The sequence below is a fragment of the Podarcis bocagei genome, assembly GCF_964188305.1.
Source record: "Podarcis bocagei genome assembly, chromosome: Z".
NCBI lineage: Eukaryota > Metazoa > Chordata > Lepidosauria > Squamata > Lacertidae > Podarcis > Podarcis bocagei.
In genome coordinates, this window is record NC_138140.1 from 14,725,067 (window position 1) to 14,752,875 (window position 27,809).

Consider the following 27,809-nt stretch of genomic DNA (forward strand, 5'->3'; position numbering starts at 1 on the left):
AATCCAGAATAAAACAAATGCAAGCTTCAAGGAAAATATTGCAGATCCTTCTCTAAGTGACATTTTGCTTTCTCCCATACTTATTTAACTTAATAGCTGCCCCATAGCAGAAGGACTCTAGGAAGTCAGTGTGGTGTAGTGTGGTGTAGTGCTTAGAGTGACGGACTAGGACCTGGGAGATCAGGGTTCAAATCCCCACTCTGTCATGAACCTCACTGAGTGACCTTGGGCCAGTCACAGCCTCCATACCTACCTCACAGGGATTAATTGAATGGGGGAATGAAGCATGTGCTCTTTAGAGAAAAAGGTAGGATATAAATGCAATAAATAAGCTCTTCTGCTTACCTGTCTTAAGAAAGCTGCAGGGATCAGCCAGATGGAGATGTCAGTCGCCAGCTTGGCATCCAGAGACCTCCATGTGGTCACAGTCGGACCTGTGCCAGTTGCAAAATATGCCTGGTGCCTAGACAATTTTGGACACTGCAGAGTGGCGACCCAATATGAGCATTTTCTGCCACTTTCCCTGCACTGTCAGGTGCCCATTCACTCTGTGATCATCAGCTGCTTTACACATCTTGCAAAGGCACATCTTTTTTGCTCAGGGTTTTGTGAGGACCAACATGGACCTAAGACTGGACCATGTTGTCTCTGAATTCCTGTTTTTATAATGCTGCTGTTCTTTGTGAAAGATGCTATTTTATTGCTATTTATTCTGTATATTGTGTAGGGCTTTTAAATTATGAAGTGCTTTATAAATACTGATAAACCTTTGGTGGGCTCTGTGTTGGCTGTACCTTATGATGTAGATCAGGGGTCAGCAAATTTTTTCAGCAGGGGACTGGTCCACTGTCCCTCAGACCTTGTGGGGGGCCCGGACTACTATTTTGGAGGGGGGAATGAATTCCTATGCCCCACAAATAACCCAGAGGTGCAGTTTAAATAAAAGGACACATTCAACTCATGTAAAAACACGCTGATTCCTGGACTACGGGCCGGATTTAGAAGGCAATTGGGCTGGATCTGGCACCCGGGCCTTAGTTTGCCTACCCATTATGTAGAACTCTCAAGGTAATCACCAGTACTTTGACTGTTTCTAGAAGCATCTGGGTAACCAGAGCTGATGTGAAAGTTGTGGCTATAGAGAATAAGAATAAGAATTGTACCTGCTTTATTCAATCTGGCTGGTCCTAGCAGGTGCATTTCATTCATGCCCATCAAGGTGGGGCTGAGGAGCAAGCAGCCCCTTCCTCTGCAGCTTGCCTAGGTATTCCACTGGCATAATAACTATTTCTAGTTTTGCACTGTTTAGAGCAGGGGTTTTCAGAACTCCCAACTCCCATCCCTGAACGATGGCCACGCTGGCTCAGGCTGATGGCAGGTGGAGCCAAAGCAATGTCTTGAGGGCCACATATCTCCCTTCCCTTGTCACAGTGTAGTGGCCAACCCAAGTATTTAAGCACTGGTTTATCCCCCAGTCATGTGTGAAAGGGTGGGAGTGTGAGACTGGGGTGGGAGGCAAGCACCCACTTGGTAGTTTTCCTTCTTTTGCCCTTCTCTACACACCCTCTCCTAACTAGTGTCCTACCAACAGCTTTCTAGTACTGTTTATTTCTTTACTTATTTTATTGCATTTTTCTCACTTTCCTCCAAGGAGCTTAATGTGTCCCCCCCTTTAATCCCCACGAAAACCCTGTGATGTACGTTATAGGCTTAGAGGTAGTGATTGGCCCAGAGTCACACCCAGTGAGCTTCATGGCCTTGAGGGGGGCAGGCAGTCATGGGGCAGCCCCCTTTCTTGCCTGTGCACCTTTTGTGCTTTAAATTTCACCACCTTCCTTTTTTACATGTGACTGGGGCTGGGCCACTTTTGGAAAGGCATGAAGGGATCCAGCCCGAGCAGCTCTCGTGAAACCTTTTTGATAGTAACACTCTCCAAACATATTTGAGATGTGGCAGTTGTTCATTCCTTCCTCTATCATTGTTCCGATGCGAACTGGGATTGCGAGAAAGGGTGGTTGCTAGGGCTTCTCGTTGGCATCTCCAGAATGTGATCTGTTTCACTGGCTTTTCTTGAAGGATTACCACCTGCCCTCTCCCTTTTTCTTCTTCTTCTTCTCCATCCTCTGTTAACCACCTGACATCTGCTACTGCAAATGTTCCCCTTCCTGCAAGGATCTGGGGAATTGTGTTGTCAATGGGAGTGCACAGAGTATGCAGGTTGATGAGTCACTGTTTTCCTGTTGTATATACATGCGTGCAATCGCTTTGATTCTGTTAAATTGCCAAGCGCAGGCTGGTCGCTATTGGGCCTTCCTCACATCCCTGTTGCTGCCAAGGCCACAGCGATCCAGACCTAACGAGTAGCACTAACTCATTATGCAGAAAAGACTGAACTGATATTGCCACAACAGGAAAAGCAACTGCAAATAGGTAGATTATTCGGGTCTTTATTTGCATTAATGCTGTTTTGCTGATTAATATCTGGGGAGCATGCCAAGTCTTCTTGTGCTTGGGGACTTGTGATGGGTTCATCATCACCCTTTGCCTCGCTCTGGTCAGAGTGGAGGAACTCCAGGCCATGGGGCTGGAAGTGGCCCTCCAGACCTCTCTGTCCTACCCTCATAATTTCCCCCAGCCACACCTCTCACCAGCCCTGCTTTGCACCTCCCTTGAGTGTTTTTGCTTGGCTGCAAAGAGTCTCCTTAAAATCTGAAATTGCCACTTGCTTGCCTGGATGGGGTATAGAGAAGGGTTTGTTAGTGTATGCAGAAACTAGCCTACTGTAGAAGCGTGAATTTTAAATTTGTTGCTTTACCTACTTTTGCATCTGGCCCACTCACCAGTGTCACCAGTGCCATTTGGCCACCACTTCTCTCTCTCTCTCTCTCTCTCTCTCTCTCTCTCTCTGTCTCTCTCTGTCTCTCTCTCCCTCCCTCTCTCCCCCTCTTTCCCTCCCTCCCTTCCCCCCCACAAAACACACACACACACACACACACACACACACACACACACACACACACACAGCAATCTGAAGTCCCAGCGGCCTAGAGCCATAGCAAAGCAACTTAATAAACCTGGGAAACAAACACAAACAACCTCAGTGGACTCATTTTCTAACATGGAAGGGTTGTTTAAAGAGAACCCACAGGACAAGTTATCCTCCTGAAATCTTGGCTGTTTTAAATAAAGCAGTAGGCTTTCTTTATGGAGGAATTAACATAAAGTGCCCAGTTCTTGTGGGTGTGGAATGTTTGTCCAAAATGTTCTACATCCTGGGACCAAAGGAAAGTATGGACGACCCCCCACCCAGACTCTGGAGAGCAGCAGTTGTTGTTAACAGCTGACTACATACAACTCTGCTGCTACTCCCTTCCTGTTTGGTCTATTCGTTTTGAACAGGTTATACCCCTCAATTCCTATATTCCAGTCATGAGTCTCATCCCACCAGGTTTCAGTAATGTCTGCCATTCAGTAATGCCTGCCATCCTGTATTAAAAACTCCAGTTCATCTTGTTTGTTTCCCATGCTCTGTGCATTTTGTAGAGACAACTGAAACCATGAGTTGTTCCCTGCAGCTGCTTCTTTCCTGTAGTTTCTTGCCCTTTAGCAGGAGCACCACCTCAGTTTCCTGTGCATCAATGAAACTACCATATATACTCAAGTATAAGCCTATTTCCATATATGTGATGTTTTAATGTCGGAGGTGTTGTTCTTAATAGAATTCATAGAATTGTAGAGTTAGGAGGGGCCCTACAATTTCATGATTCTATGAATTCTGTTAAAAACAGTAACAGCTACATTAAAACATCCCCCACATATGCAAAAAGGTCATAGATAGTTAAAAGTCAAACACCTGAATAAAAAGGAATGTCTTTTTGGAATATTATTTTTAATGCTAGTTTTGGTCATTTCCAGAGGGTGGTGTGTGTGTGTGTGCATGTGCTTTTCCTGTGGAGCCTTCAATGTGGGGCTCCTCAGGGTTCAATTTAATTCCCTATGTATTTAAACAACTTCATGAAACTGCTGTGCAGGGTCATTGGAGTTTTGGAGTATGTTGTCAGCAGTTTGCTGAAGACACACAGCTGTATTTCTCTTTTACATCTGCAGCTGTGGCAGTGGATGTGCTGGACTGTTATCTTGCCTTGGTAATGGACTGGATGAGAGCCAAAAAACTGAAGCTCAGTCCAGATAAGACTGAGGCTCCGTTAGTGGAGGTTGCTTAGAATGGATGGATGGGTGGTTGCCTGCTCCTGATGGGGTTGCACCCCCTCTGAAGGAGTGGGGGCGGGGGGTATGTACCTAGGGGGTACTTCTGGATCTTTTGCTTTTGATTGAGACATAGGTGGCCTCAGTGGTGTGGAGTGCCTTCCATCAGCTTCAGCTAGTGGTCCAGCTGAGCCCCTATCTTGACAGGGATAGCCTAGCTTCTGTTGTCTGCTCTGGTAGCCTCTAGGTTAGATTACTGCAGGGGTCAGCAAACATTTTCAGTAGGGGACCGGTCCACTGTCCCTCAGACCTTGTGGGGGGCCGGACTATATTTTTTTTGGGGGGGGGAATGAACGACTTCCTATGCCCCACAAATAACCCAGAGATGCATTTTAAATAAAAGCACACATTCTACTCATGTAAAAACACGCTGAGTCCTGGACTGCCCGTGGGCCGGATTTAGAAGGTGATTGGGCCAGATCCGGCCCCTGGGTCTTAGTTTGCCTACCCATGGATTACTGCAATGTGTAATGAGCAGGGCTGCCTCTGAAGGTTTGGAATCTTGAGCGGTCAAGTTGCTCACTGGGGTTAGGCGGTTTGAGCACAGGATTACACCAATTCTGCCACAGCTGCACTGGCTGCCAATTAGTTTCCAGGCTCAATTCAAAGTGCTGGTTTTGACCTATAAAACCTTAAACGGCTCAGGACCACAATACCTCAAGGACCACCTCTCCCCACATGAACCGACCCAGACCCTGCACCCATCGTCCGATGCCCTTCTTTATGTGTCCCTTCCACGAGAAGCCTGGAAGGTGACAGAATGAGAACAGGCATGCTTGTGGAATGCTCTCCCCAGGGAGGCTCACTTTGTGCCTTCATTGCACATCTTTAGGTGCAAGGCAAAAGCATTTCTTTATAACTGAGCCTCTGGGTGATTAACATTCTATGGCCTTTTAAATCTGTTTGTGAGAGGGGAATATTGGTTTGTTTTTTGTTTTATTATGTATTTTCATGTTGTGAACTTCCTTGCGATCTTTGAATGAAGGGTGCTGTACAAATTAAATATAAAGAATAATAGTAATATGTGAATATGAGTATTTTTCTTAAAATATTGTAAATTGCTTTGAGGTGCTATGACAAAAAAACTATTAACACATTTAATAAATAATAACAATAATAACAAAAGTAGGTCAATAAGATGCTTAGAATGCAGATTGATATTGTCCTTTATGTAAAAACGTGGTTGTTGTTTTTTACTGTACTGCTTTTCTCCTCCCCCGCACCTCAGGCAGATCGGGAGCGGCGCAGAGAAATTTCTTTACTAGATGACATTTCATCGCAATGTCCGATCGTTTGGGGCAACTTACCAAGGGAAAGGATGGGAAAAGCAAGTACTCCACTCTCAGCCTGTTTGATAAGTATAAAGGAAAGTCAGTAGAAGCTATCAGGACCACAGGTAAGCAAGGAGGGGGGAGTGAACTTGGAGGGAAGTGGAGAGGGGACTATGGGCTAGAGGCTTTGGATTCATGGACAGTCTTCTGTGCAATAACAGTTGCCTTGCAAATAAGCTCACATAAGTTACCAGCCTGGTAGGAGGAAGGTTCAAGGCTCAGCGGCAAAGCATCAGCTTTGCATGCCAAAGGTCTTAGATTCATCCTCTGGCATCTGAACACAGGGACTGCAGAAGAACTCACTGTCTCAAATCCTGGAGGACGTCAACCGATCAGTGCAGATAACAGTGACCTGGGTGATAGGGCTTTGTGGAAGGGCATTTGTGCTTCTGTTTGTGCATCCAAGGCCAGTGCTAGTAGCTATGAAAGCAAGTGAAGGATGACTTGAAACAGTTTAATCCCTCCAAGGTCTGGGAGACTGCTCTTTTAGAAAGATCAGTGTATAAACTGAGCATCTCTAGAGGTCAAAGCAAGAATAATTTCCTTTCTATTTGATATGATTTTATTGAGTACGCTTATAATATGAAACATGGCCAGTCACCCCAGCTGCATTTAAATGGATCTGGCTGATTCAGTCAAATAACTGCACTAGTGGGTGAGTTTGCAGGAGTCATCATTCCTCCCACCCCTTCAAAAATAAGGGATAACTTAAGTTGATTCTCGAGTATTATATTTTATGTGCCTTTTTTTATACCTCCCCAACCTGTCTTTAAGGGGCGTGGGTGGCGTTGTGGGTTAAACCACTGAGCCTCTTGGGCTTGCCGATCAGAAGGTTGGCGGTTCGAATCCCTACAACAGGGTGAGCTCCCATTGATTGGTCCCTGCTCCTGCCAACCTAGCAGTTCAAAAGCACATCAAAGTGCAAGTAGATAAATAGATACTGCTATGGCGGGAAGGTAAACGGCGTTTCCGTGTGCTGCTCTGGTTCGCCAGAAGCGGCTTACTTATGCTGGCCACATGACCCGGAAGCTGTACGCCGGTTCCCTCGGCCAATAAAGCGAGATGAGCGCCGCAACCCCAGAGTCAGCCACGACTGGACCTAATGGTCAGGGGTCCCTTTACATTTAACCTGTCTTTAAAAATAAAAAATTATACTTTTCAAGTTTATACATTTCACTAATTTTATACATTTCACTAATTTTACAATCATTTTGCCATTTCAAAACTTGACTTCCTTCCTCCTCTTTTTGTGGTTCCTTAAATTTATTTTTTAATATATTCTGCATATCCAAATTAACTTAATTTGCTCATTTATTCTTGCTCATTTTCTTTAAATATATACTCTTATGAAACTGCAGGTTATTACAATAATCCTGCCAATGTTTTTATCTGTTTACAAGTTATGTGTAAAAAGTCAATAAACCATTTCCATTCTTTTATAAAAAGTTTGTTATCTTGATTCTTATTTTCCAGTAAGTTTTGCCATTTCTGCATATTCCATAAATTTTTGTATCCATTCCTCCTTTGCTGGGTTGACTTTTTTCCATTTTGGGGCAAGTAACATTCTTGCTGCTATAATAGCGTCACCTGCGGAGAAAGATGCTTGGAAAGTGTGCTAATTCTTGTGGTTTTTCTTTATTAACACCCAATCTCCCCCCACTTTTTTCTTTTGAACAACTCCCTGCTCATTTATCTGAGTCCCAAACAGCTTAGGACTCCAATACCCAAAAGACTGTGTCCTTCCCTACCCACTTTATTAGGTGCTAAGATTGGCAGAGAGAGCCCTCTTAGTACTTCTGCCTCCTCAGAAGTTCAGGGCTGGGGGTGGCGTGGGGGAGGACCTTCTCTGAGGCTGCCCCTAGGCTGTGGAACTCCCTCCCCACAGAGGCATCTTCACCATATAGTTTCCTTTTAATGCTGAAGTCTCATCTTTTGATGGGTGTATATTTTTAGGCTGCACCTTGTTTCTGTGATTGCAAGTTGTCTTTAAGCTGTTTTTAATGTTTTAAAGGGAGGCGGGTGCTGTGGTCTAAACCACAGAGCCTAGCGCTTGCCGATCAGAAGGTTGGCAGTTCGAATCCCCATGACGGGGTGAGCTCCCGTTGCTCGGTCCCTGCTCCTGCCAACCTAGCAGTTCGAAAGCACGTCAAAGTGCAAGTAGATAAATAGGTAGGAAGGTAAACAGCATTTCCGTGCACTGCTCTGGTTTTGCCAGAAGCGGTTTAGTCATGCTGGGCACATGACCCGGAGTCTGCAGATAAACGTCGGCTCCCTCGGCCAGTAAAGCGAGATGAGTGCCGCAACCCCATAGTCGTTTGCGACTGGACTTAACGGTCAGGGGTCCCTTTACCTTTTTAATGTTGTGTTTTAATTGTTGCAACCTATGCTGGGACCTTAGTGTGAAGGGCTGATGGTTTTATTTGGTAATGATAGTGGTAATAATAAAAATTAAAAGCGCTCTCCCTCTCCAGTTATTCCTAGACATGGCTTACAGAGTCTTGGGAAAGTTGCTGCTGCCCGGCGCATGCCACCTCCTGCCAATTTGCCAAGTTTGAAGTCTGAGAACAAAGGAAACGACCCTAATATCATCATCGTACCCAAGGACGGCACAGGATGGGCAAACAAGCAGGACCCGCCAGACCAAAAGAGGTAGGAGGAGGAGGAGGAGGAGGAGCACCACCCTCAACCCCTGGTCCTTTGCTTGGAGGAGGCAGTGCCTTCTGCATTTAGCTTGAGTTCTCTGAGTATTTTTATTTTATTTATTTTATTTCTAGACCACCCTTCATTTGAGAATTACAAGGTGGTTTACAGTATAAAAACACAAACATAAAGTAATAACAAAGCAACACCCCCCCCCCCGGTTTAAAAGTCCATGATTGTGTAATCAGCTAAAGGCTTGGGAGAAGAGGAAACTTTGTCTGGCGCCTAAAGATATGTAACGAAGACTCTGTGGGGAGAGCATCCCACAAATGGAGAGCCACTGCAAAAAGACCTGTTCTTGTGTTGCCACTCTCCAGACCTCTCGTGGAGGGGGCACCTGATCACAGGATCCAGGTCGGTTCATATGGGGAGAAGTGGTCCTTGAGGTATTGTGGTCTTGAGCTTTTTAATGCTTTATAGCTCAAAACCAGCACTTTAGATTGGCTCAGAGGGCCAGGATTGGTGTTATATGCTCAAACCATCTTGCCTCAGTGAACAGCCTGGCTGCTGAATTCTGCACCAGCTGAAGTTTCTGAACCGTCTTTAGAGGCAACCCTACATATAACTTGTTGCAGTAATCTAACCTTAGAGGTCACCAGAGCATAGGTAACGGACATTAAAGTACACCTGCTGAAATAAATAGCGCTAAGTTGCGTCCACTAATGGGTCTGCTCTGAGTATAACCAGCATTGAGTTGTATCCAATGTTATTCACACCATACATTTAAAGCACAACAATACCACTTAAAAACGTTTTGACTTCCTTACCAGAGGATTTTTGGAACGGAGCAGATTAACCGTCTATCCCTAACACAAGGAACCCATGCAATATTGGCTCCATTGGCTTTGTTTCAAGCAAATCACAGCTAATGCTGAGTCCATTGCTTGTGGTCAGCTGCTGTTAATAAAAAACAGAAGCAATATTTTTCCAAACCCCCTTTTTTTTGCGGCTGCACTAGAAGAGGATGGGTGTGAGGTATGCAAGCCCAAGATTGGCCTAGACTTTTTCCTTTCACACTGGACAGTGGCTCCATCTTCTGGGGATGGGGAAGGGTGGTGGGAGCTTGCTGAGATGCTCAGGCTGCTGCGTGGTGTAGGTGTCCAAGCAGCTCCCAGACTTTGAGCTGGGAATGGAGGACCACCACAGAACTGCCAGGTCAGTTCCAACTCTCTGCTGAAACTTTCAAGCTGTGGAAAAGGCGGGAGTCATCATTCTTGCTAAACTGCTGCATCGCAGATCGGATCAGAATAATGTTTATTTGCATTAGCCACTAGCCATAGCAATAAAATAAAATAAGATGTACTGAAGATAGAGGTAAAAACTTAGCTATACAAAATACGTTTTGGAGGTTTACATCAATAATCAAATAATAGACTGCAGCGCACAAATTTATTTTATTTGTAGAAAATATTTATATACTGCCGCATCATAAAAATACATCACAGCGATTTACAGCAATATAAAACAGTACAGTAAAACCAATTAAAAAAGTAAAAACCAAAAATCTTTTTAAGAAAAACATACTTCAATAGACTATTGTGACGGGTATACTCTTAATTGCCTGTATAGGCCTGACGGAATACAAATGCTTTCAGCAGGCACTTAAAAGTTGGCACAGCCGGTTGCCAGCTGAATCTCAGTTGGCAGCCTTTTCTACAGGACTGGGGCAATGACACTAAAAGCTCAATTTATCATGGTCATCAAATGAGCCTCACCAACTCAGGGAATGGCCAGAGATGCTCTTGCAGGCTATCTTGGTGATTGATCTGGGATATAAGGGTTCAGGCGGTCTTTGTTGTTCAGGGCTTGGTTGCAGTATAGAGAGGGCTTAGGTTGCAGTTGTGGCTTAATGGCAGATGTCTTTCGAGCTGGTCTTGATTTTGGGGTTGGCCCACATAGCATGTGCAGTGTTTTAACTCTCCCCTGTTCTTGCCTTCCTCCAGTTCCAGTGCCACGGCCGCACAGCCGCAGGAGTTGCTGCCGCAGCAGGATTTGCAGAAATCTGTCTCCAGTTTACAGAAGCTGACGCAGTCAATCAGTCAGGAGGTGAGAGAATCATATTGGTTTTTCATGCCCCATGCACATTCCATCTTTGATTGAGAAGTGCTGCTTTCCTTGTCTGCTCAACTCTCTTGGACATGGGTTGCCAGTCTGCCCATTCATATTAAGTCCCAAAGCTGTCAGGTCCTGATCCAGCTGGACTCTTCTTCATTCTCTTTTTGTCTTCTTCCACAGAGTACAAATTCAGTGCCAGGTGGACCAAAGTCATGGGCACAGCTGAATGGAAAGCCAGCCGGACCAGAAGGTGGTAAGTATAGGCAACCCCCCGTTTGTGCAGAGGTTGTGTTCTGGGTCATTGCACATGTTGGTGGGGCGCACATAAGCCCATCCCCTTCTGGGGCCGAAAAAGGTATGCTTGTCAGTGGTCACATGTGCCTCGAAAGCACATGAAACAGAAGTTGCATATTTTGTTCTTCTGGTTTTGTCTCTCCACCTAAGAAGGAGGAATAGCTTTTGGAGCATAGAGCCCCAGCCTCTCTGCCTGATCACCTTGTCCCTCTTTTCTCCCCCCTCATCAGGTTCAAGGGCCTCAAGCCGACAGTTATCCTTCTCTCCCGAGGAGTTTCCAACGCTGAAAGCAGCTGGCAAGCAGGACAAGGCTGGCAAAGAAAAGGGCGTCTTAGATCCGTCGTATGGGCCAGGACCAAGCCTCCGCCCCCAGAGTACGTAAACAGTAGGAGCCAGAGTCCTTCTCTCACTGTAGCAGACTCATTTTCTGGCCTTGGATGTGCACACAGATGTTCAAACACCTCAGTGGCACAATATAATGCCCCATCTGCACTATTTATTAAGCAGTATCCTACCACTTTAAACAACCATGGTTCCCCCCCAAAGGATTCTGGGAGCTGTAGTTTGTTAAGTTTTAAGAGCTGTTAGGAGGCCCTTTCATAACAAAACTGCAGTTCTTAGAGTTCCCTTGGAAGAGGGATTGATTACTAATCCTCTCTGGTATTTTTAGCTTTGTGTGGGAATAGGGGTCTCCTAACAATGCACAGCAATCTTAACAGTCTAACAATCCACACTTCCCAAGATGCTTTGGGGGAAGCCACATCTGTTTAAAGTGCTATCATTCTCCTTTAAATGTATAGCGCGGATAGGGCCTAAATTGCTCCTGAAGGTGGTACTTAGCACTTGCAAGATTGAATGGAATATTCACAATAAATTGATTTAAATGCTGGAAATGCACATTTTTCTCCATACATGGTGGGAATGCACATTCATAATTAATCATTGGAGGCAGATAGTATAGGCTGTAACTCTAATTAAATAGGAACCGCTCCTGAGACTCAGCCCAGTATTGATTCTGTTTTAATGTAATCGGGGATGAAATGGTTACAAACCTGAAATCACAAAATACATCTTGTTGGTAGCTGCCAACCCAGCGTGGACCCAGAAACAGAAGTGTCAGCAAGCTCCAAAAAGGAAAGGAATTTGTTGATAAGATATATGGAATCAGACAGAAATGGATAAGTTAATCAAACTTGTTCAAACGAGAGAAGGAAGGTTTCAGATTGTTGATTTTGCAGAGAGGTGGAAATGTTTTGTTGAGTCCAGGGACACAAGATAGGGAAATGTAAGATGGAAAAGACAACACTAGGAACATGGGCCTGGTGGGTGGCCTAGAGGACAGCCGGTTTGTTTTGGTGTTTTCTCCCTGTCCTTGTCTCTTACAAGGGTACTGTGAACACTTGGCATCTCCAGCTCCCCCTTCTCCACTTGGAGACAAGGGTGAAAGGTGGAACCTGCTGGCCATAGTGATGTTTGTGATTTACTGTATTGTGCACAGCTGTGATTGGCCAGCAGAGTAAATGCACAGCAAATACCCCAGTGAGTCTCTGAATTATAGGAAGTTTATGAATAGGGTTGGGGCTGGGGTGGGGATGGGGGAGACCCAGGACTGTTGGACTAATGCTATGGATTATGGTACAGAAAAAATGCTTCTGGTAGGGCTCTGCCCCACCTTGCCCTGCTGACCAGCTTCCCTTGATAGGAACCTTTGAAAAACTCAGCTGTGTGTTCAGACAGTGGTGTATTTTGCTAGTTCTGAAGCAGAGATCTAGTTTATTTGCCATTTTCACAATGTGGAACTCCCAAGAGTTGACATTTCCCATTAATAAAGCAGCCAACATTCTGAATTCAATATGTCATATCTCCACCGTACTCCCTGCAAGATTCAAGGCTTTCATATACATTCATATAAGGCAAAGGTGGGGACCCTGCAGCCCTCCTGATACTGTTGGACTCCAGTTCCCATCAGCCCTCAGTAGCCAGGGATGATGAGAATTATAGTCCAATAATATCTGGAGTTCCATTGGCTCCCCATATCTGATATAAGGGTCCATGGCTGCTGTTTTCCAGTATAAAGCAGCCTTTCCCAAACTTGATTCCCTCCAGATGTTTTAGACTATATGTCCGCATCAACCCTGACTCTTGGCCATGTTGACTGGGTCTTGGCAGTTGCAGTCTAAAATGTCTAGAGGGCACCAGGCTGGCAAACACTGCCTTAATGTTTCAAATGGTACCTGTGGATTGAGTTAAGAGCATGGGAGTTGATAAGTAGTAACAATGCAGCCATTTCAATTTCAAAACAAACAAACTGTTCTTTATATTTCCTAATAGCAGCAGCAGCAGCAACAACAACAACAACTGTAGCCAGACAAAAACATTCCTCTTTAACATTCACATCCAATGCCCTTTTAAAATGTGTTAGGGAGGGGGGTTATCAGGTTCTCTTTGTTTTTATTTTGATTATGTATTTTGTGTTTTTATATTGTGATTTTATCCTGTGAACTGCCCTGAGACCTGTGGGTATAGGGCATTGGGCAGTATACAAAATTTAATAATAATAATAATAATAATAATAATAATAATAATAATAATAATAATAATAATAAATGGTCATCTTAGAACTGTGGTTTCCCCTCCACACAGATGTCACGAGTTGGAGGGAGGGCGGCGGCAGAAACATAACCCCTGCTGCATCTTTGACCGCCTCCCTGGCTGAGCTGGGCTGCAAGACCTCCAGCGCAGGAGACGGAGCCCCCTCCTCAGCAAACGCCAGTGACCTTAAGGAGCCCTCTCTCCGCTCAACTCAGCCGATCCGCAAGGGGGCTTCGCAGTTCATGGCCAATGCCTACCAACCCCCAACTTACCATGACATGCTACCAGCTTTCGTGAGTCTTCTCCTTCTTGCTGTCTCTTTTGACACTTGTGTTTTGAACTTTTGAGTTGTGAACTCTTGTTCATTTCTTTCCAGATGTGCTCAAACCAACCATCCGAGACTCCTGGGCCGGTGGACCGCGGGTCCTTCCCCCTCCCACAGTTTCGCCTGGAGCCCCGTGTCCCTTTCAGACAATATCAGACCAACGACCAAGATGGGTAAGGCTGTTGCTAGTTAGACAGGTTCATGTCAGTTGCTACCAGCTACGATGGCTGTGTTCTGTTTCCAAGACCAGTAGTGCTGGAGACCACAGGAAGGGAGAGTGCTCTTTTCCTCGAGTCCTGCTTGCTGTTTCCCGCAGGAATATGGCTGGCCACTGTGAGAAGAGGATGCTGGACTGGATGGGCCATGGCCCTGATCCAGGAAGGCTTTTCTTACGTTCTTTAAAGGCAAGGAGCATTATCAGAACAACTGGCTCATCTGTCACAGCAGCTGAGCCTTTGTAGTGCTGGTCGCGACTGGTGAGAGTTATAGTCCAAGATAGCTGTGTTGTCAAGACTGATGGGAGTATTAGTCCAAAAATGACTGGGCTAGTCAGGGCTGAGGGGTGTTGTAGTTCAAGATAGTCATTCTGGCCAGGACTGATAGGTGTTGGAGTATTCCAGGTTGGCCAAGAAAAGATACTACGTACTTCTCTCTGGTTAAAAGCAGTGCTGGGGAGGTGGGGGGGGGGAGGTATTGAATGACAGCCATGGCAACGGGAAGGGGGTTTAACCCTGTTGCACACATCCCATTTGTGTATTTTGTTTCGTTTGTACATCACTCTGCGATCCCATGTGATGAAGGGGGCTTATAATGATGATTGATGATGAAGGCAACGATACCTTCCAAGGCTAATAGCACAGGGATGGGTGCTATTTACGTCTCGGAAATGCCATAGGCTGGAGTGTTCCTATGACTGGGAGAGACCACTGGTGAATTGCTTGTGTCTCGGCTTGTTTGGCCTTGAGACCTGTCCAGGAAGTAGCAGGTGCAGCTGACTGCTGAGTTGCGCAAGCACAGCATGGCCACCTTGTTTGCTGCACCAGCCCTCGCCACTTACCTTAGGCGGCTTACCCTGTCCCTTTGTCAGCTGTGCACACAATGTCTTTCTGCCTTGCCCTCCACAGGAAAGAAAACCGGCTTGGGGTCTTGCGCCCTGCCCGGCCACAAGGGGAGCGGGTTCCCCGGCCCACTATCATCAACGCAGAGAACCTGAAGGGGCTGGATGAACTTGATAATGATGCAGACGATGGATGGGCAGGTAAAAGGCCCGCTTATGTGAGTTTGGGCTCTGTGGCCAGGCTGTAGTGTTCAGTTTCTGGGTCCCATCCCCCACCCTCTTCCCTTGGTGGCTCACATGGGTCCCTTCTCCCTCTGCCCACTCATGATTATAGTAAAACAAAAATAAAAAAACCCCAAAGCATTGCATTGATGGAAGGTGGTGACGTCTTTCTCTAGTGCAAAACCGGTAGGGTAGTTCACTATTTTTGTTTGTTTATTTAAAAGCATTTCTAAACAGCTTAATATTTTAACAGTCCCTAAGCAGTGCACGCTGTGTGCAGCGGGAGGGAATCCAGGGGCCATGCTGATATTTTTTGTTATTACCATTAACCGCCTTATAAATTGCAAGCTCAAGGCAATTTACGCATAAGGTAATTAAAGAAGTTAAAAATATAGAAATGAAAAATACATTTGAAACAAGACTAAAACCTCTAATCAGCGAACATTTGTAGTAAAGACCCTTTTATCCAGCTGGGAAAAAATGTCGATACAAAAATGCCTTCAGCTCTTTCTGCGAAGTGGAGATGGTGGGCGCCTGTTGTATATTGAGAGGAATGCTATTCCACAGAACATGGACACCACACTAAAAGCCCTGCTCCTCTGAGTGACTGCAGAGCTGGTTTCTGAGATCTTTGGCCTTTTGTGTCCTGTTGGTTTTGATTGACAGGCCCAGCCAGACGTAGGATGTGCAGATAACTTCAGAGAAGTGAGCTAACCACCCTCCATCTCTTTTGTTGCTGTTGCAGGGATCCATGATGAAGTGGATTACTCTGAGAAACTGAAGTTCAGTGAAGATGAAGAGGAGGAGGAGACTCATAAGGACGGGAGGCCAAAATGGTAAGAGCAGTGGTGGGACAGGGAATCCGCAGCTTAGCGGGCCTCCTTCAAGCAACACAGAGGGAGGTTGCTGTGCCTATGAATGTGGGGGTGAGAGGCAGAAGGTAGTGAGGCCTGCTTTGCACACAGAGCAGGAGGAGGGAATTTATTTCAGCTGGAGGACCATGCTCTCATTTGTCTTATCTAGTCTGACATCCTTTTCTCACGGTTGCTAACCAGATGCCTGTGAGGAAACCAGCAAGCAGGACCTGAGCACAAGAGCAGCCCTCTCCCCTCCTGTGGTTTCCCTACTGATTTTCAAAAGCATTAGTGCCTCTGACCATGGAGACAGAGCAGAGCCATCACAGCTCTTGATAGCCTTCTCATCCATGAATTTGTCCAGTCCTGTTTTAAAGCCATCCTATTGGTGGCCAACACTGCCTCCTGCAGGAGCAAGTTCTATAGTTCAACTGTGTGCTCTGCGAAGGTCTTTATTTTATCTGTCCTGATTCTTCCAACATTCAGCTTCGTTGGGTGCCTCCGAGTTCCATTGTTACGAGAGAGGAAGAAAAGTTTTTCTCCTCCCACTTTCTCCAGGCCGTGCAAAATTTAATGAACTTCAATCATGTCATCTCTTCTTTGACTAAAGTCCCAAGCGCTGCAGCCTTTCCGTATGTGCAGTTCTCTGGGGGCTGCATGCCAGGGGTGCATGTGACCATATGAAAAAGTGGACAGAGCAATGGACGTGACTCTCACCTTTCTATGCTAGGTTGCCTTGCAGAGGTGTCTGTACAAATATGCACTCCCCCCCCAATCTTTCTAACCAGGCAAGCAAGCTACATTATCACAGTTGCAGGACGTTCTGTCCAGGCAGAAGCAGTCAAAGGCAGAGCAGTTGAGGGATATGATTGGATGGGGAACAGGAGTGTGTGGCATTGGGAGAGTCCCAAGGGTTTGAGGTACCCCCACCCTGATGCAGAAGGCCTCCACTCCTGTCCTCAACAACTGCAGTTGATAGGAACATAGGAAGCTGCCTTATACCTGTTCAGAGAAATTCTCAGTCCAGCTCCATATTATCTGCACTGACAGGCAGCAACGCTAGGGTTTGAGGCTGGAGCCTCTCTCAGCCTTATTTGGAGAAGCCAGGGATTGAACCTGGGGCCTCTTGCAGGCAAAGCACATGCCCTGCTACTGAGCTACAGCCTTTCTTGGCTAAAAACAGGAAGGTCAGAAAAAGGGTCCATCTAGCTTCATATTGTCTATGCTCACTGGCAGCAGCTCTCCAGGGGTTTTAGACAAGGGACCCCCCTAGCCCTGCCTAAAGAAACTGGGGGTCGAACCTAACACCTTCTGCAATCAAAGCAGATGCTCTGCCCCATTGTACTTTGCCTTTCTCTTCAGTGGCAGGTTTGGAGAAGATTTACCACTTCTCTTTAGGTCCTGATGAACCTCTGTATGGCTTGATGGGGTGTGTATGTCTGTGGCATAGATAGATAGATATAATGTTGTGTGTGTGTGTGTGTGAGTGAGTGAGTGAGTGAGAGAGAGAGAAAGAGAGAGAGAGAGCGCATGCGCGCTTGAAGTCCAGTTGGTGCTGTTTTAACATCCAATGTGTCTTAATTGGCAGGAACACCTGGGACCCCAGAAGGCAGCGGCAGCTCTCCATGAGCTCAGCAGACAGCACAGAGGCCAGGCACCCCCCAGAAGAAGCAAAGAACTGGGGTGACTTGGCTGGCCTGTCTCGGCCAATCCGTAAAGGACCAGATAACTTATCTCCCTCAGGGAAAGTGAATGGCTGGGCTCCCCTTTCAGACTATCAGGTATGGTGGGCTTTCTCAGCAAGGTGGCTTGCAATTACTGACTGCTATGTTAGTGTGCCATGTTAGTGGCAGCTATGAAGGAGATGGGAAAGGGCTTTTGCATATAGCGTTAAAAACCTTTTCCTGTACTGTGCTGCTGTGAGGTGTGCATTTCCAGGCTTCTTGAGTGTTTCCCCATATTAAAAGCAACCAGAATACATTCCTGCATTGATTCATTCATTTTTGACCAAACATTTTTATTGACACTATTGCAGTGTTATGTTTTTGTTCTTTTAATTTTTCCCCCTTGTTCTTTTCCACCCATTTTTGCTACACAAATTCAATATAGAAAGTAGAAATGCAAAAATGATTAAATAGAAACAGAAAAAAGAATATTCAGTATCTATAAATAGGTTACACAACCTACTTATTTATCTATTGCTCATTTCACTGCACATTCAGATGTGCACATGTATGAACATACTATCACATGCACACACTGGTTGCTATTACTTCTTTATTCTCTATTCCACAGTATTATGCTTGTCTGTTACACTAGGGGCTGGGCCCCTGCTTGCTCTGCTCACCAACCCCCTTGCCACTCCCTCCACATTAACCCCCTAGATTTCCCATTCCTGCTCCATGTAACTACTGACTCCACTTTTCACCTTCCCAGCCCTATTCTTGAAGCCACTTCTCTCTTCTGCTTTGCAATCCTACTTCGCACCCCTGTTTTCACCTTCACCCCACATCCATGCCTCCTCCCACTCCCTTTTTTGCAACTCTCCCCGCACACAAACCACCTTCATGGTGACCTACGTCTTCCTCCTCCCACACTTTGCAACTACTGAGCACCCTTTTCATCTTCCGCCTCCTTATGAAGCCACCTGCCTTCTGTTCCACAGCCCCTTTGGCATTCCCTCCCTCACTGCCATGCTATGCAGCTTGCCTTTTCTTTTGCTCCCTTACCTCACCCTGAAATTCAGGCACTACAGATTCTCCAGTGGGGGGTTGTGGGACGCAGCCTTTCATTTTTATGTATGTAGGAAGGTACAAAAACGTGGTGTATAGATACCTAAAGAAATAAACATAAGAGAAGGGAGCACATTTCCCAGCTTTGCAGATTTCTCCTGCTTGGCGCAGAGATGTTGGTACATATTTTCCCTCTCCTTGGTGCAAGTGCCTTTGAACTGTGGTTCACCACTGTAAGGACCTTCTTACTCTTCACCCCCCCCCCCCCGCCTCCTGTGCTAGAAACCTTCACTGGGGGGCCTCCGGCAGCAGTCTTCTGAGGACAAGGAGGAGAAGCTCCCCCTGCGGCAGAAGTTTGTCCACTCTGAGATGTCCGAGGCCGTCGAGCGGGCCCGGAGGCGGCGGGAGGAGGAGGAGCGGCGAGCGCGGGAGGAGCGCCTGGCCGCTTGTGCTGCCAAGCTGAAAGAGCTGGATCAGAAGTGCAAGCTGGCACAGAAAGCTGGAGACGGCCACAAGCACGTGGAGAACGAAGAGCCCAGGCCCGCCACCTTGGAGATGGCCAGCCCGCCGGAGAACAGCCATGCCGCCCGGAGAGGTAGGGCTGCACTGGCTGGATTCATGGGAGGCCAAAGGAGCTATTATACACTGAAGCAGACCATTGGTGCCTCTGGCTTAATATTACCTACACTGGTTGGCAACAGCTCTCCAGGGTTTGAGAAAGAGAATGTTCCCCAGCCCTACCTAGAGATGCCGGGAATGGAACCAAGGGCCCTCTGCGTGCAAAACAGATGCCCTGCTTTTGGGGGCGAGGGGAGGGCATCTGGGCCAACCAAGAGGTGCTTCGCCTAGAGCATCTTTATTAAGAAGACTTTTGTCTCTCTCTCCTCAGCAAACCCAGAGTTTCATACCCAGGAAACTTCTTCCCCTCCTGCTTACCTGGAGGAGGAAACTCTGGCCACGTCGGCAGCACACCGGAGCAGCAGTGAGGAGGAGCTCCGAGAAGCCGTGTCCCCCGCACAGGAATTCAGCAAGTACCCGAAACTGCTTCCCCCACGGTTCCAACGGCAGCAGCAACAGCATGTAAGAACCTCCACTGCGCCAAACACGCCGTTCATCACGGAGGGGTGTGTCTATGCGCCACGGGGGAGAACTCTCTTTCATGTTATGTTGGCCACAGCTGCACTGTATATTTTAAGCATTAGAGCTGCCTCTTCACCAGTCATGGCTTCCCCAAAAGAATTCTGTGGCTGGCTAAGGGGTGCTGACAGTTGTTAGGAGACCACCTCCCTGTTCCTCTCCCAGAAGGGCCTGGGATAGAGGGCTTGACCACTCTGGAAATCGTATCCCTCTGAGGGGAGTAGGGTTATCCTAACTACTCTCACAACCCTTAAGGGTCATGGCTTCACCCAGAGAATCCTGGGAACTGTAATTTAATGGTGCTGAAAGTTGTTAGGAGCACCCCTGTTCCTCCTCACAGAACTACCACTCCCAGAGTTCCTTGGGAAGAGGGGCTACTCTGGGAACTGCAGCTCTGGAATAAGTTCTAATAACAAACTACAGTTCCTTGAGGGAAGCCGTGAATGTTTAAAGTGCTTGGGAGTATGGGTGGATTATTAAACTACTCTGGCACCTTCTTTATGCAAAGCCCTGGCCATCGCCTAAAAATAGAGTAAGAGTTCAGTCCTCATAGAGCCAGACCATTGGTCCATCTAGGTCAGTATTGTCAATACTGACTGGCAGTGCCTCTCTAGGATTTCAGGCAAGGAGAATTTCCGCCAACTGGAGAGGTCATTGGGGGTTGAACCTGATTTGACCCAGAGGCGTAGAATTATGGGAATAGGGAGTCCAACAACGTGGTTTCTATTCAGGGGCTATGCAGGCACCTGCACTCCATGCCCATTTAGTGTTTTTTTTCTCCCTCTTAAGGACCAGCTGTACAAAATGCAGAGCTGGCCGCAGTCCCAGGTCTATCCTCCCTCCTCCCACCCTCAGCGGACCTTCTATCCACCACATCCACAGATGCTGGGCTTCGACCCCCGTTGGATGATGATGCCTTCCTACATGGACCCTCGCATGGTCCAGGGGCACCCCCCGGTGGATTTCTACCCCTCAGCCCTTCATCCTTCAGGTAATGTTTTCTTAAAAGGAAGAAAACACCAGTGCTTAGTTAAATTGCATCAAATCATAGTTTGTGCTAACCAGGAGTTAGAATGCAACCATGGTTTCATTTTCCTCCTGCTCTCTGTCAACCCCATTTTCTATATCTCTTTGTAAGCCATGGTGATGAGCTGATAATTCATGTGAGCAAAGGCTGGTGCACTGATGTCATTGTAAGGGTCAGGTGATTGACAGGTAGGCAGCCCCATCCACTTGTCAAACCGGACCCTGCAGGATATTGGGGGGGGGGGGAGAGATAGATTTAATCCTTCCAGCTAAATCCAGTTCCCCACTAAAGCCTTAGAGGTGAGGGCCGTTGAGAAATGTTTAATGTTTTGTAAAACACAGGGTCCAATAGAACAGAACCCAGGAAGTTTCTAGATCTCTAACGTATGTTCCACAAAGTATATGGAAACAAAAACATTTCCAGAGATTATCCCAAAGACGCATCTAGTCCGGCATCCTGTTCTCACAGTGGCCAACCAGAGGCCCCAAAAGGAAGCCCACAAGCGGGAATGGGAGCGCAACCTGTAATTCCCAGCACTTCCCAGTATTCAGGGGCACACTGCTTCTGACACTGGATGTAGCTGGTAGCCATCATGGCTAGTAGCCATCAATAGCTTTATCTTTCAGATATTTGTCTAATCTTCTTTTAAAGCCATCCAAACTAGTGGCTGTCACTGCTCTAATAGTTTTTGGTTTGGTTTGTTCATTTGTTTTCCAAATTGCAGTTAATTATTCAAAGGTTGCTAGCCTTCATGCCTTCCCCAGGGAAAGAGTTAGAGGGCACCTCGGGACTGGGGATTACATCAGGGGTGAGATGAGCACAGGATGCTATCTTAGACTGAGTCAGATCATTCATGCACGTAGCTCACTGACCAACAGTCACACTCAGACATTTGGGGGGGGGGGTCGTGTATGTGCATCTGTCTCTCCAAGCCCTACACACAGAAGCTGGGGATTGATCCTGGGTGCCTCTACCTCAGAACCTAGTTTGGGCTCCCAAGCTTCCCATTGCCTCCTCTCCTTATCTCTCCTTCTGTCTCAAAACAGGGGCCATGAAGCCGGCAGTCCAGCAGGATTCCCTGACCAATAGCAGCTGCCTGTCGAAGGAGCAGAACAGCCAGTCCTCCATGCAGCAGGAGAGGAAGGCTGTGTCTGGGGAGACCCCTCCACCAGTGTGGGGTCAGGAGAGCTACACTCCCTCTCAGAGCAAAGGCTGCCCCATTTCCCGCCCGAAACAGACCGAAGGCATGGCCATCGAAGGACTGCACGCCAGGTGAGGGGGAAACCTGCCCAGGTGCTCTCATCATGAGGACACTCAGGCCCCTGGCTCGGTATTGTTTGAATTGACAATGCAGCTGTTCTTCTGGGTTGCAGACGATGATCTCTCCTAGCCCTGCGTGGAGATGCCATTGAACCTGGGACCTTTTGCATGTAAAGTTCCGCCACTGAGTTACAGCCCTTCCCCTAAAACCTAGGATACTCCCTTATCCTGAGTCAGATCCATTGGTCCACCTAACTCAGCACTGTCTGCACTGATTAGCATGCTGGGGACTGAACATGGGATTGTTTGTAAATCATTGGCACGGTGGCAGTGCTCCTGTTGTAAACCACCTTGCTTGGATCGGGCCGCAACCTTCCCAAAGCATTGATATTCCAGACTTTTCAAACTGCCTGAGGAAAGGGAAACATTTTTATCCAGCACTGAGAAATTATGAGAAGGAGTCTGTAGGGACGTTTATATTTTTGAATTCTGAATGATCTGGATTTCCCCAATAATAAACATTTGTTTAATTAAAAAAATAAGCTGTTTCGCTAAATTGCCTCTGGATTTGAGTCCTCCACCACCTGCCTATGCCGCAGCCCTCCCTTGCGCTATGTGCTCTGCCAGTAACTGGGAACTCCACTTTTGCGAAGTGCCCAGTGCCTAGAGGGCAAGAAGAAAAGCAAAAATTACAGCATATTAACGATAGAATTGTAGAGTTGGAAGGGGGACTCCAAGGGTCATCTGGCCCAACCCCCTGAAATCGTAAGTGTTCATTGCAGTGAGTGAGAGTGGCAGGTGATGGCCTTGGGAGCTTTCCAATATTAAATCTGGACCAACTGCGGATGCAAGTCCACAGCACTTTGCTTTTGCTGAAACAGAACTCTAGCAAAAGCCAACCTAGTTCAGCATCCTGTTCTTACAGTGGCTAACCAGATGCTCCAACTGATAGCCCTCATGGCTGGTAGTTATTGATTGCCTTCTTTTTTATGAGCTTGTCTGAGCCTCTTTTAAAACCATCCAAGTTAGTGGCCACCACTGCATCTTGGATGCAGAGAGAGAAATGGAGGAGGAATATGAATATTGGAAGGCTAAGAACCTAAGGAAAGCCCTGCTGCATCAGATGAAAATTCCACCTAGTCCAACATCCTTCTCACAGCTGCCAACCAGGTGCTCTCATGGGAAGCCCACAAGCAGGACCTGAGCTCACTAGTGATTCCAGGGGAAATGGTGTATCCTCTCCAGCAGGGGAGGTGGCTAGTAGCCACTGATAGCCATATCCTCCATGAACCTGTCTAATTGTCTTTCAAAGCCATTGCAAGTTGTTGACTGATTTGTTTATTTTTATTTTTTTGTGGGCGATGTTTTCCTTTTTCAGAAACAACAGCTCCTACTCATCGCAGAGCACCAGCATCAACCCTGCACGTGACCTGTTTGAGGAGTCCAGAGAAGATTACTTAAACATCTTCGACAAGAAGCCCCAGGCCAATTTTGACAGTTGCGTCGGCTCCTCCCAAAGGCTGAGCCAAGACCGTCTCTTCCCACATCAAGAGTGTGCCCCTTCCGTTAGCACTGCCGACCCTCACCACACCAACCTGAGGAGCTCCTCCTTGGAAGCTGGCGTGGCCCACAGTGATAAGAAGCCAGAGTACAACGGCTGGGATACCAGCCACTATCAGAAATCCTCGGACGGGACGGCTTCTGCAAATGAAGAGGCCTGCCGAGATGAGCAGTCCTTTGGCGCTGAGGCATGGAAGAAAGACGGGTCTGCCAGCAAGCAGGCAACTGCCAAGCCAGGGTGGGCTTCTGAGAGCCGAAATGCCAGCAGCCAGCAGCAGCAACAGCAGCACCAGGAGCAGACGGGGAGGGCTCGAAGGTCTGGCCCGATTAAGAAGCCGGTCCTGAAGGCTCTCAAAGTTGAAGAGAAGGAGAAGGAGCTGGAAAAGGTGAAAGCAGATGGGGAAGAGGCTGCCCCTCCCCCACCAAAGGAGAAGGCCCCGGTTCACAAGGCGCAGGAGGAGGAGGAGGAGGATGACCATGATTCTGCTGCCTTGCTCCATTCTGCCCGCTTCCACTTGCTGGACGAGAAGTACCCCTCTCGGACAGTGGTCCAAGAAGCCGAGAAACCATGTGAGGAGGAGAAAGAGGAGAAGGGGGAAGAGCAGGAAGAGGAGGAAGAGGAGGAGGAGGAGGAGAAAAACGGGAAAGTCTGGGAGGCCAAGCCTCAGTCGAGGGAGTCCAGCGACTTGCCCCCCACCAAAAGAAACAACTGGATATTTATTGATGAGGAACAAGCCTTTGGCGGAAGGGGACAGGGACGTGGTCGTGGCTTCCGGGAGTTCACCTTCCGAGGCCGTGGCAATGCTGTGGGCTGTGGCAGTGGCAACATCAGTAGCCGGGGTGCCTACAGCAGCAATAGCACTGGCGTCTGCAGTGCTCAGCGAAGTAGCAGAGGGCGGCCCCTGAGGGAATTCAACCAGCCAGAAGAGTTCCCACGAGGGAAGCTCAGGCGCAGGATTGCCAGCGAGACCCACAGCGAAGGTTCAGAGTATGAGGAGCTGCCCAAGCGCCGCCGCCAGCGGGGCTCTGAAAACAGCAATGAGGGTTCCCTTGCGGAAAGGGAGGAGAGCGACCTCAAGAAGGGAGACTTCCGCGACTCCTGGCGGTCCAACAAGATCTACTCGGATGACCAAGGTACCCTGGATGCCAGAGCGAGGGCCCCACGAGCTTTTGGGCGCTCGCTACCCCCGAGACTTAGCAATTCCGGGTATGGGCGAAGAGGCTTTGCTTCCAAGGAGCCTTCCCAGTGGCAGGGCCGGAACGGGGGGAACACGTGGCAGGAGTACGGCCACGGCACACCTCTGGACACCTTTGGGGCCAGGCACCTGTCTGAGAGGGACTATGGCCAAGACTCATACAAGCACCCAGACTCCTTCACCCGGCGGGCCAATGAGGAGGATCCATTAGACAAGAGGCACTACTTCCAGGAGGATTACGGGGGTGATCCCGAGAATGCTGAGAATCGTCCTTTCCGCCGCCGGCGCCCACCTCGTCAGGACAAGCCTCCCCGGTTCAGGCGCTTGAGGCAGGAGCGCGAGTCCATGGGGCAGTGGAACCCGGAAGACAGCGGAACCAACCTCCTAGCTTGCCAGTGGCCAGGGAGAGCCAAGCTGACCATGATGGATCGGGGTGGTGCCACTACCAGGAGGTCTCCCGAGCTGCCCTACCAGAACTCCTCTGACCATGCCAATGAGGAGTGGGAGACGGCCTCTGAGAGCAGCGACTTCAGCGAGAGGCGGGAGAGGCGCGGTGGCAGTGCCATCTCAGAGGGTGAGGCCCAACTGGACGGCAATCTCTCCAGCAGCGGCATGGGGGAGAAGAGAGAGCTGGCCAAGAGAAGCTTCTCCAGCCAGAGACCCTTAGTGGATCGGCAGAGCCGGAAAGCTGATTCGACTGGGTTTGGGGAGAAAGCTGTGAGAGCTGGTGGGAATGGAGCAGCCTCCTGCTACGAAAGCCAGCAGATGAATGGGGCACAGATAAAAACAAAAAGGTAAGCCTCACAGCTTTAATGCCCTCCCAATTCCCAAAGTAATGGCTGTAGTTGTGCAATCAGATCTTCTGCTTAATAAACAAAGATTTTGCTTTATTTGTTTTGTAAAATTGATGCGGTGGGTCTTCCACTTATGTGACGGTTCAGTTCTTGCAAACCCAAAATTGTGCCCCCAGAACTGCCCCTTCCCCACCCACAAGGCAGGACTGCTTACCAGGGACTAGGAAAGTCGCATGAGGGCTCTGGGAGCTCCTGTGACCTTAGACACCCTGGGAAGCGACTGGCCGGGCTTTGTGAAGGAGGCACAAGGGATGCCACCAGAACTCTTGCACTGCCTTTCCAAAGTTTGAGAAGTGAGGAAAACACACTGGGTGGGGGAATAAATAAATGGAGAGTGGGAACGGTGGGTTTCCCCCTACCTGTGCAATTATTATTCCCCCACCTGCAAAAAGCTGCTATTGTATAAGTTTACAGTACACCACCCAGTTGTAGAAAAAACACAGTCAAAGTGGTTTGCGAAAAAGACAAAACTATAAAATTATCAATAAGAGAATTAATAATAGTTTGAGACTTTCAAAATGTTAAAAGAAAGTAACAATAGGCTCAAAACAGATTAAAGCTCACTCCAGCTTTCTAAACAGCCGGATAGGATTGTCTAAATAAAAATGTTTTTAGCAGGTGCCCAAAAGAGTACAGTGAAGGCGCCTGCTTGCTATCTATAAGCAGGGAGTTCCAGTGTGTAGGTGCTGCCACAGTAGAATATTTATTTCTTACGAATGGAGAATGTGTATTACATGGTACCTACAATGGTGGCAGTAGTGGGCTTATGTAGCATATGGCGACCTTGCAGGTAAGGATGCGCCCGGATTGCTGCACTGCACTTAAATTCAACTGCTTTGCTTGTCGCATTGTGGGCAAAAGCCATGGCTCAGTGGTAGAGCACCCGCTTTGCATGTAGATGATCCCAGGTTCAGTCTCTGGCATAATCTCCAGGTAGGACTGGGAATGCCCCCTGTCTCAAACCAAAGAGTCACTGCCAGTCATCTTTTGCAGCCCCAAAGTAATCTTCCAAGGGCCACATGCCAGTGATGGGTGGAGCCTGAGGCACAAACAGAGCAACCAAGAAAAAAGCTTTTACCTTTCTGTTTTCTGCACATACTTGTGTGCACACTTTTCTTATCTATCCTACATCCAGACAAGGACACAATCCAGCCAGGCTAAAAAAAATACTTAGGCTGTGAAGCAGGACCAGTGAGGCCTGGCATGAGGGGGTGTGGCTTGGCAAGTTCCAAGAGCCAGAAAGAGAGGCCTGGAGCAGTGTTTCCCAAACGTTTTTGGGCAACGGCACACCTGCTTACCGGAAAAAAATCTCGCGGCACACCACCATTAAAGCCCCGCCCCGTGACGTCAGCGCGCAGCGTCACGCCGGGAGGGACGCACAAAAGTGAACGTTTTTTCCCTCCCCCTTGCCGGGGTGGGAGGAGGCAGCAGAGCGAGGGCAGCTGAGGCGGCGGCGGCAGCTGAGGCGGCGGCGGCTGCGATAGCGGGCGGAGGAGGAGCCGTCGCCGGGAGTTGCTGCTGCTGCTGTTGCTGCTGCTGCCCGGACATGCCGGCCTCCTCCTCCTCCGCTGTCTCGCGCGCCTCCCTTTTGCGCGCGCTGCCCCGCCGCTCGGCACGACCACCGCGGAGCCGCCCCGGCTCGACGCGGATCCTCGCCGCCGCCGCCTCTCGCCGCCGCCTCTCGCCCGCCTCCCTCCCACGGCACACCAGCCGGTGTCTCACGGCACAGTAGTGTGCCGCGGAACACCGGTTGGGAAACACTGGCCTGGAGGGTCACATTCAGGCCCCCAGGCAAGAGGTTTTCCCATCCTTGCATGAAACGATCTTCCCTGAAGCTGGTGCTCTTTCGCTTTCTCCTCTAGATCTCCCGACGACAGTGGGGGGCTTGACCCTAGCAGTCCTGAGAGCAGCCATTCTGTTTACGGCTCCCATGCACCAAAGAACAGCACCGAAGGGCTGGGAAAGAATTCAGAGAGGGAGCCCAAGTCTGGAACCCAGCAGATGGGAGAGAAGGGAGAGGCCATTTCTCAGTTTGAGCTGAGCTACGGAAGTAAGTCCTGTTCACTTAATCCTATAGAGCAGCCTTTCTCAACCTATGGGTCCTCAGATGTTGCTGGACTACAACTCCCATCATCCCTAGCTATCAAAGCCAGAGCTCAGGGATGATGGGAGTTGTAATCCAACAACATCTGGGGACCCACAGGTTGAGAACCGCTGCAATAGAGGATGAGCTTCTGATACATAGTTTGGGGAATCGTCTGTCTGCTTTCTGTGCATTTGGATACATCTTCAGGTGATTGTTCCAAACCACCTGAAGGTGTCTGTGAAGAGAAGATGCAGTTGTTTC

General features: G+C 48.2%; 1 protein-coding gene across 13 annotated transcripts in view; it reads left to right on the forward strand.

Annotated features, from left to right (window-relative positions):
- PRRC2B (proline rich coiled-coil 2B) overlaps positions 1-27,809 on the forward strand; it is a gene marked incomplete at its 3' end in the record, with an annotated part of 69,453 nt that overhangs the window by 11,865 nt on the left and 29,779 nt on the right. For 12 of the 13 annotated variants that reach the window (XM_081180059.1, XM_081180067.1, XM_081180066.1 and 9 more), the window contains exons 2-17: positions 5,495-5,662; positions 8,069-8,246; positions 10,241-10,343; positions 10,533-10,605; positions 10,877-11,020; positions 13,290-13,531; positions 13,615-13,736; positions 14,688-14,821; positions 15,588-15,678; positions 17,285-17,477; positions 18,711-19,023; positions 19,318-19,508; positions 20,355-20,556; positions 21,639-21,864; positions 23,231-25,402; positions 27,325-27,512. In XM_081180059.1, the coding sequence (XP_081036185.1) occupies positions 5,548-5,662; positions 8,069-8,246; positions 10,241-10,343; positions 10,533-10,605; positions 10,877-11,020; positions 13,290-13,531; positions 13,615-13,736; positions 14,688-14,821; positions 15,588-15,678; positions 17,285-17,477; positions 18,711-19,023; positions 19,318-19,508; positions 20,355-20,556; positions 21,639-21,864; positions 23,231-25,402; positions 27,325-27,512 (4,687 nt within the window). In that variant the 5' untranslated portion in view covers positions 5,495-5,547. The remainder of the gene's footprint in view (positions 1-5,494; positions 5,663-8,068; positions 8,247-10,240; positions 10,344-10,532; positions 10,606-10,876; positions 11,021-13,289; positions 13,532-13,614; positions 13,737-14,687; positions 14,822-15,587; positions 15,679-17,284; positions 17,478-18,710; positions 19,024-19,317; positions 19,509-20,354; positions 20,557-21,638; positions 21,865-23,230; positions 25,403-27,324; positions 27,513-27,809) is intronic. The other variant, XM_081180064.1, reaches the window with a different exon arrangement.